The 9,464-nt window shown below is 35.8% G+C and overlaps 2 protein-coding genes across 2 annotated transcripts; both read left to right on the top strand.

Moving 5' to 3' along the window:
• Positions 1–1,114: 1,114 nt before the first annotated feature.
• On the top strand, positions 1,115–5,035 carry LOC146314610 (adenosine 5'-monophosphoramidase HINT3-like). Its single transcript, XM_084738068.1, has 5 exons — positions 1,115–1,254; positions 2,216–2,333; positions 2,552–2,621; positions 4,028–4,154; positions 4,316–5,035. Exons 1-5 carry the CDS (start codon positions 1,153–1,155, stop codon positions 4,388–4,390), a joined length of 492 nt encoding a protein of 163 aa, XP_084594194.1. The 5' UTR covers positions 1,115–1,152; the 3' UTR covers positions 4,391–5,035.
• A 14-nt stretch (positions 5,036–5,049) lies between these two features.
• LOC146314609 (adenosine 5'-monophosphoramidase HINT3-like) lies at positions 5,050–8,457 on the top strand. The gene is made up of 5 exons (XM_084738069.1): positions 5,050–5,894; positions 5,986–6,103; positions 6,890–6,953; positions 7,229–7,355; positions 8,032–8,457. Exons 1-5 carry the CDS (start codon positions 5,817–5,819, stop codon positions 8,077–8,079), a joined length of 435 nt encoding a protein of 144 aa, XP_084594195.1. The 5' UTR covers positions 5,050–5,816; the 3' UTR covers positions 8,080–8,457.
• Positions 8,458–9,464: the final 1,007 nt, after the last annotated feature.

Below are 9,464 nucleotides of genomic sequence, written 5' to 3'. Positions count from 1 at the left end.
CTAATGTAAGTGGTTGGTCTATGTAGCTAACATTAACAGTTGGTCTGTGTCACTAACATTAACAGCTGGTCTATGTAGCTAACATTAGTGGTTATTCTGTATAGCTAATGTGAGTGGTTGGACTATGTAGCTAACATTAACAGTTGGTCTGTGTAGCTAACATTAGTGGTTAGTCTGTGTAGCTAACATTAACAGTTGGTCTGTGTAGCTAACATTAGTGGTTATTCTGTATAGCTAATGTGAGTGGTTGGACTATGTAGCTAACATTAACAGTTGGTCTGTGTAGCTAACATTAGTGGTTAGTCTGTGTAGCTAACATTAACAGTTGGTCTGTGTAGCTAACATTAGTGGTTAGTCTGTATAGCTAATGTGAGTGGTTGGACTACGTAGCTAATATTAACAGTTGGTCTGTGTCGCTAATATTAATGGTTGGTCTGTGTAGTTAACATTAGTGGTTAATCTGTGTATGTGAGTGGTTGGTCTATGTAGCTAACATTAACAGTTGGTCTGTGTCACTAACTTTAACGGTTGGTCTGTTTAGCTAACATGAACCATTAGTCTGTGTAGCTAACGTCAGCAATTATAACATTGAAATTTCCACATAGTCATAGCAATTTTTTTTTTCTCAAGAGGAGGCCATGATGATGAACTGTCTGTAAGATTAGTTGGTTTCACCGAGACCACAGTGGTGTTGTGAGCCTCATAAAGTGTCATAATGTGCAAACACTGTGCATAGAAACATATCGTTCTTTATTTGAAAATGTATTTTAAATATTTAGGCTCATCCTTCTAAATGCATCTGTAATCTGATTGCTTTTTCACAACTGTTACCTTTTTTGTATCCTGATTGAAGGAAGTGAAGATCACAAACAAGTCTGATCTGCATTTAATAAATATTAAATAAATGGGATAATTCTCCCCCCTGTAATGCCCTTTAAATAATTTTTAATTATTTTTGAAAATCTAGCAATAGGTGCTCATTGAACTGCCTTCTGCTCAGTCTTTGACTTTGGGATTTGTGAGCTCCTAGAAAAACATTCAGTAATCCATCTTCGCAAACACAGACGATCTTTGTCACGCTGTTTCCCGGCAGCGAGTATTTTGGTATGTTTCAGGAAGTGACCACAAATTGTTCCAGGTAGAGACAGAAACATGTCGCTGAACGCATCAAACTCCAGTAAAGAAATAGATGAAAGTTGTATTTTCTGTTTGATAGCCAACGATCGAGACAAAGAGACAACGATTATTAAAAAGGTAAGATAGTTTTAAATAAATGTACAGCTAAAGTTGACGTTCTAACGTTGTTACGATGACAGCAGATTACACCTTTGTATCAGCAGCAATGTAGGTTTCACAGGTGTTAGAGGTTAAAAATATACCTCGATAAACTTCTTAACTCTTCTTTGAATTTTCAGGGATGGTAGAGTTGCACGCGCCTTCTGTACTTTTAAAGACCTATTTTTATAATCTGGCTTTTAATTTTGAGTAATGTCATAACCTTTATTTTTACATTTTCATTTTCGTTTCTTACATTATTTTGATCCCTGATTTTATTTTATTTTTTTCATTATATTTTATTTTATTCTATTCTATTGACTTTTTAAATTATTGTTTTGTTTTTGTAATTTTTCACTCTTGGAAAAATAGTAGACAAGATGGATATTTATTGATTGTGAAATTCGATTTGACACAGCAGCAAAACAAAAGTTGCAGCGCATGAGGAAATGTAGTAAGAGATAAAAGAAAAATAGAAATAACATTATTTTATTTTATTTTATTCAGTTATTTTGTTTTATTTTACTTTATTTTATTTTTATTGGGCTTTATTTATTACAAAAAAAAAAAACAAGTTTTATTGTTGTAATTTTTATTCTTGAAAAATATAAGACAAGATAAGATGTATCTTAATTGATCTCCAGTTGGTGAAATTTAATTTGAGACAGCAGCATGAAAAAGTATTAGCGCAAGGGGAAATCTAGTAAGAAATAAAATAAAAACAGAAATACCATATACAATAACTGGGAATGTGCCATGTGTTGTGTTTTTTTTAATCGTTGTCTGTGTTGTTTTAATTTTGTGATGTGAAGAACTTTGCACTGCCTGTGTGTCAAGTTGAAGCTTACCACAAATTTCTCATCACAGGGTCCATTTACTTTCACTTGTTTGAAATATTGCTGCACTTCTTGGCCTGACGTGTGTGTTTCTCCTCCAACAGAACAAGGAGCTGGTGTGTTTCAGAGACATTTATCCTGCTGCTCCTCATCATTACCTCATCGTTCCCATACAGCACATAGAGAACTGCCACTCTCTGCACAGAGGACACACCGGCCTCGGTCAGTTATAGAAGATCAGTACAAACTACTGCAACAATACCACTGCTACTTCTGCATTTACTTTCACTATACTTAAGCTAGTAGGACCTTATTACTCAGCTCTTTTATTTCTTCAGTTGCCTCAGTTTAATAGGGTGATATTGAAGCTACGTCCTGCTGCCATAAGTTTGATCTAATCAGGGTCTTACAGAGAATTAACAAAAACATTTATCCAACAGTTGAACGGATGGCTGAGATGGGGAAAGCCGTGCTGCACGAGCAGGGGATCACTGATACGGACAACATAAGGTAGATGAAGACAGGTACTGGTTGTGTTTGTTTTTTCCTCTCCTTCAAACATTTTGAGAAATATGCTAATTCACTTTCTGGTGGAGACGGCGGACACTTCAGGTAAAAAGATCTGTACCGCTCACATGTCTGTGTGTTAAATATAAAGCTACAGCCAGTTAGCTTAGCTTAGCACAAAGAGTAGAAATAAGAGTTATTATGTTGTTGGGGGACCTGCAAAAGCGACAAATATATAGTCACGTCTTTAGTTAACTAACATTAGCAAAACTCTAGCTAGCTAGCTAATGATTAATGTAAAGCTAGCTAATTAGCTAGCGTTTCACTAACATTTGCTGTCAGATGTAACTGGCTAGCTAACAGTTGATCTAGATTAATATTTAATGTAACTTTCCATTCAGTCTTGCTTCCAGTTTTTCCCAGTGGCCACTCGTAGTATTGCAGCAGAAAAACTGCCCAAAAAGCATTTTGAAAAACTAAAAAACTACAAACAAGGTCAATTATGACACTTTTTGGAATTTTTTTTATCCATGAAGGTTTTATATTTGGTGCTGAGAAGGGTCAATAGTCCAGTAACAAACAAAATATATCTATATATGTTAATTAGTGAGCTTCAGGTGTGCTGGTAAGTGGATTTTGTTACTGTTGGACAGAGCCGTCCCAGCGTCTTCCCCATCTCCAGACTTCTTTCCTGAACTCTTCTCTTTATCCTGTTCGTGGAGTCTGTCGCTCCCCTTAACGCAGACGACATGTTGGCATGCGTGTGTGGGTGACACCGAATGTAGCTGTGACGTCGCCGTCTGTGTCGCTGTGTGCATGACGTGAACGCCAGTTGCTGGTCGAGCAATCATTTGATCTTTAGGGAAAAAAAAAGTCAGTCACCTTTCCCCTTTTTCTGTAAGAGCAACATACAGGGTTCCATCTTAAGTTAGCTGATTGTTAGCAAAATGCTAGCCAGCTAGTTAGCTAATGACTGATTTATATTGGCTACCTAGTTGCTAGCATTTTGCTAACATTAGGTAGGTTAAAATGTGAATGTTGATGGAACAGATCCCCCAGCAACATTTTTTAACCACCGTCAAAAGGTGTTTTTCTTTTCAACAGAGACTAGACTAGTGCATAGCAGGAAACATGAGAGGAAAGCGTTTAAGTACCCAGCCTGCTCAACTGTGATTGGAGCACGGTGCAACAATATTTTTATAAATATATGATGCACCTTTAAGTAAAACTGCCATAAACTATGTGACTGTAGCTTGAACAGCAATGAGGGATGGGGACACAAAAATCTAAGGTTGTTATTTGCTGAAGTGTTTCATTCCTCCTCTGGAATTTCTACTGGATGATGGAACTGTACTTTGACTTGTTTCAGTCAGTTACCTGATCTCAGTATTGATGTGTTTTTTCCACAGGCTGGGGTTCCACCAACCTCCCTACACTTCAGTTGATCACCTCCACCTCCATGTGCTCGCTCCCTCCAACCAAATCTCAGAGTACCTGGAGTATAAATTCACTCCACAGACCTACCGTTTTGTAACTGTGAGTGCTGAGGATTAGAAATTCCCTCTTCCACCTTTCTTAACTCCTTATTTAATTGACAGATAGATACTGAAACAGAATACTTCCTTTCTCTTTTGAGCTTGGCTTTTTAAAATCTCTTTCCCATGCCGCAATCTAAATTCATGTTTTTCTCTTTGCAGGAAAAACGTCTGCTGAAGCATATAAAGACTAAAGCGCCACCAGCCAACAGCTCAGAAAGCTGCATATCTGTATAAGATAGTGTAGGGTGTTTCCGAAAGTGACATCTGGAAACAGGAGAACTACTGTACGAAATGAACTTCATCTGGAAACAGAGTCAGAAAATGAACTAATGAAACAGTTAAATACACTAGTTTTATCAGGATGCCACTGGAGAGAATGAAAACACACGTCAACAGCAAATGTACAAACCCCACTTCCAAAAAAGTTTGTATGTAAAGACATAAATAATCTCAGGATGCAATGATTTGCAAAAGACATAGACAAGACAATATCTTTAATATTCAAACTGAATAACATTAATGTATTTTGCAAATATACACTCATTCTGAATTTCTGAAAAAGACGTCGTCTGGATGGCAGCAAATGTTGCTGAAAACCTGTATGTGCCTTTCAGCTTTAATCTTTTTGTGATATTATGCATTTTGCATTTTATTTATGTTGAGAAACATTGTTTTTAAATTGTTCAACTGTTTGCCCGCACAGTTTTTCACAAAGTGGTGAACTTGGTGTACTGTATGTGTAATCTATGCATATTTAAACCGTAAGAAGTTTGCACTCACAAACAGTTCTTTGTTCAATATGTTGTAGACTTTGAATGTATCTACAAAGTGTGAAATTAATTATATTTTTTATTTTATTATATTTTTATAGTCAGATGTAAGAAACCTTGTGTGTATAATTGAATTTGTGTGTACAACTGCTGCTTGTCCTTTCAGCTCAATCTTCAGATCAAGTGTTAACACTTAAAATCAAAGAAAATAAATAAGTGCACTTGTAGAATCATTCCTTCACTTAATCATTTTAGATTTTTATGTGTACTTCTACTTAAGTGAAATGTGATTCCACAGTGTTTGGTTTGTCTGATCTTGGCTACTTTAGAACTGTACAGAATTGAATTCAGCTGTTTATTTTCGAAGATGGCCTGTAAACAGCTGAATTCAACTCTATAGACTAAACTGAAATGACTGAATGTATTAAAAAAAAAAAGAACTGCTTAATCAATCCTTACTTATGATATTTTTAAAAAGATGTTTGTTTATTTTATGTTTTGTCATGTATTTTTTTGTTGTCTATGTATAAGTCTAATATCTGCCTTTGTTATGTTTGTACATTCCTTGTTTGAACAATTTAAAATAAAAACATATAAATCACTCAATTTAAGATAACAAAACACAACAAATCTTATTTTCAGATTATTGCACATTGGGAAACATGCTCATGAATTCAACTTCTGCCAAACTCTGACAATAAATTCACATAAATATCACAAATTCGTCCTTTAAGTGGTTGAAAACAGGAATTTACGCGGCTGCCGTGAACGCAGCAGCGAGCTGGCTCGATGAGCTCTGTGATCGACTGGTTGTCATGGCTGCCGAGCACAGACACACCCAGACATGATTCAGCTCCTGGTTCACCACAGACACGACTTTAACAGCACGAATGGGGACTTCAGGGACCGAAGACTGTCTTTTCTGTCAAATAGTGGACAACGAGGCGGAGACAGAAGTCCTGCTCAGAGTAAGTACCGACCGTTGAGACATGTTTAAGAACTTAAAACTGCTGGACGTTAGTCACTCGTCCTCTCTTGTCTGTCTGTGTTTGTGTCCAGGACGATGAGCTGCTGTGTTTTCGGGACATAAAGCCTGGCGCCGCACATCATTACCTCATTATTACCAGGACGCACATAAACAACTGTAAATGTCTCACGGGGAAGGACATACCTCTCGGTGAGGGACACTTTAGTCTGTTACACGACTTGTTAGCAAACCACCAGTACTGGTATCAGTTCAACAGAGAAAGATGAGTCACTACAGTTTAATTAAAGTCGGTTCAAAAGAGCTTTATTGACATGGAAAACACGTTTAGACTGAGAAAACAAACAGACAAGTAAACAAAACAAGTGAGAAACAGCAAAAGTACATTGCCAGACCACAGAAATGTTGATAAACATAAAACTTGTTTTTGTTGTTGTTGTTTTCTCAGAAATAAAATTTAAATATAGTAAAAAAAAATGGCTTAAAATAAAGTAGAAAAATGTAGATTTTCAGTTAAAATATACCTGGGCTATAAAGCTGAAACACCTATCATGATAGTGAAGTTTTATATCAGTCCATGTCGATAATGATTGATCATATAGTTCGTGACTGACGACATGTTGCGTGCTCCAAAGGGTGTAAGCGGCTAAGGTGATAAATTAAGTAGAGCTGCAATAATTAATCGAATAATCAATTATTAATCGAGTACTGATGTAATCGTCAACTATCAGTTTGAGTCATTTTTAGGACAAAAAAAGTGAAAATTCTCTTATTCTGGCTTCATAAATGTAAGTATTTTCTGGCTTCTGAGGACGTCATCTTGGAGTTTCTGACATTTTACAGATCAAACAACCAATTAAACGATCAAGAAAATGACAGAATAATTTATAATGTTAATAATCGTGAGAGGAAAGACTTGAAAAATAGGTACACTTCAAAAATACTGCTGCCATATTGATTTGTTTTGTTTGTTTATAGTGGAGCGGATGGTAGAGATGGGAAAAAGTATCCTGGAGAAGAATAAAGTCCAAGATGACATCAGGTAAATCAATTTCCTGAGAGTTGTGACCCCACATCACTTTAAAGGTCCAGTGCAGAAGATTTTGCAGGGAATTTTTGCCAAAATTCGGCAGGAATGTAATGAAGGTGTGAGGTTGCAATCTGCAGGTTCAACACTAGATGACACTAAAATCCTCTGCACTGGTCCTAAAAGAGAGTTTAGAAGGACTGACTTTAAAGTTATTTTCAGTAATGTTTTTGCTTCACAGGTTTTTTAATAAACCTTTGTTTATTTGTTTTCCCACTGAATCTGTGCAGGATGGGGTTTCACATTCCTCCGTTCTCGTCTGTTCCACACCTCCACCTCCATGTTCTGGCTCCAGCCAGCCAGATGAGCCTCAAGTCGCAGCTTCACTACGGGCCGCAGTCTCACTGGTTCATCACAGTGAGTCGGTCAATTTTGCACTTGCGAAAAGCTGCATAAAAAATATTATGCAAATATGTCTAAATGAAATTATTAATGTATATAAAGTTTTGAATTAAATTGTTGAACGTCTCTGTCACATGATCGTTCATTACCGTCCACACTAATTTGAAGATGCTTCTTTTTAAATTAAAGGGATAGTTCACCCAAAAATGAAAATTCTGTCGTCATCTACTCACCCAGTGAGTTTAGTCCACAAAACTCTGCTGGAGTTTCACAGGAAAACAGTTTTGCAGAATCTCCCGAACCCAAACATATAATGCCTCCATATCGCTCATATGGTGTAGTCCAAGTCTCCTAACGTCCTGACATGCCAAGTTGACTAAAAAAATATTCACAGCATGTTTTTAATCAAAATCTTCACAGTAGATCCTTAGCTCGTGTGGTGTGATGGTGTGAAAACAGCATGTCGGTGCTGTAGGAGACTTGGATTACACCAGACAAGCAGTATGGAGGCATTTTATATGTTTTTTTTTTCTAGTTCATTTTTATGTTTTTTACATTTTTTCCTCCATGTTATGTCTTTCTTCAGTGTCTGTCTATATTCATGTGTATGTGTAATTTAAAAGCACTTCTAATCACACTGAACTACAATACCGTGAACTCTATCTGTGTCCTTTGTTCTGCTCTGTTGCAGGTTGACAAAGTGCTCTCTCAGCTGAAGATTCGTGGTAAAGTCAAATGAAGCGAAACAAAGAGTCTGAAGGTGCAACAGTTTTTGGGGGTTTTTTTACGTTGACACTATAATTTATCTTCATTCTACCTCAATGAATGCACCCTTAAACCAGGTTTCCATCTGACTTTAGGATTTTGTATTAATGAATTATGGTGATGTATGTTTCCTTTGTGCTGCTTGTCGATTCAGTTGTGGAGAAATGTGGAAAAAGACAGTTTTCTTTTGGGTGGAATCTGTTAAAGATTAATCTTTCCAAGATTTTTTTTTTTTTCAAACATGCTTTTTAGACCTATGAAATGTCATGTTGTGTAATCGAACTGTTATTGAAGCGATAATTACAGCTTTTAAGATGTTTTTATTAAAATACAAACTTGAAAACTGATTGCACACAGCTTGAAACAGTTTGAAAATCACATATAAGAGATTTAAACATATTAAGTCTATATTTATCAGGAAGAACAATTATTCTTTGCACATTCCCATTTACTTGTTTCTTGTGTGTATGAAATGGATCAACTGAAATGTTTGCTTATATCTGTGATATATATGTCATAACTTATCTGATGCACTGGAATATAATCTTTCTATTATAATTGATAGAATATTAATAAAATTCAGACTCAGCTGTGTATGACACCTGTCCAGTTTTTCTGTTTACTTTAACACTTGGTGTACCTTCAAAATGACTCCCCATAAACGCCCACATGTACATTTTTGTGTATGAGTATAAATATAAATATGATATGAATATACATAATTGTATCCTTCCAATTTCTCGCTTGATCATTAAAAACATTTCATTCTCAGGATTTTAAGCCATTAAATGCCAGTTTGTTTACAAGATGCCACTGTTTTTTAAAATGAAAGAAAACACAGTAAATGAAGTTAAAATAATGGGTGGGTTTTTCATAGTCTCTTATATGTCAGTGATTAACAACAAAATTGATTTAGATGCATTTTTATTTATTTATTTATTTGTGCAGTGCCATTTTCACTCTGAACAGCCAAAAAACAATTTTAAACCATTTTTGAGGTCTTTCTCAAGGGAATCAAAGAATTGTGGTTTAAGTTTCAATAAAACTTCCAACTTCTCTTCTTTGAGCAGCATAATTTCATTTTCATTATGTGTCATCAGAGATCAAGGAAACACGTTAAGTTGAAGTACTTGCTTCGCTTGACATGAACACTACAGCCGCAGTATCCTTTGAAATCTCCATTACGGACCAGAATAATTGTTTTGTGTGTGCATGTCACATTAATTTGTTAATTGATTGATTTATTCAGTTATTTGTTAATTTATTTGTTTGTTTTAGTTGGAGAGAACTGAAATCACAGTAGCAGTAGATAAAATGAGTCGTATCTAAATGGGAACCTCAGACTCGCCAGAAATCTCG

This window comes from Lutjanus erythropterus, chromosome 15 (genome assembly GCF_056507025.1).
Source record: "Lutjanus erythropterus isolate fLutEry1 chromosome 15, fLutEry1.hap2, whole genome shotgun sequence".
NCBI lineage: Eukaryota > Metazoa > Chordata > Actinopteri > Lutjaniformes > Lutjanidae > Lutjanus > Lutjanus erythropterus.
This window is presented reverse-complemented; position numbering and strand designations above follow the sequence as displayed.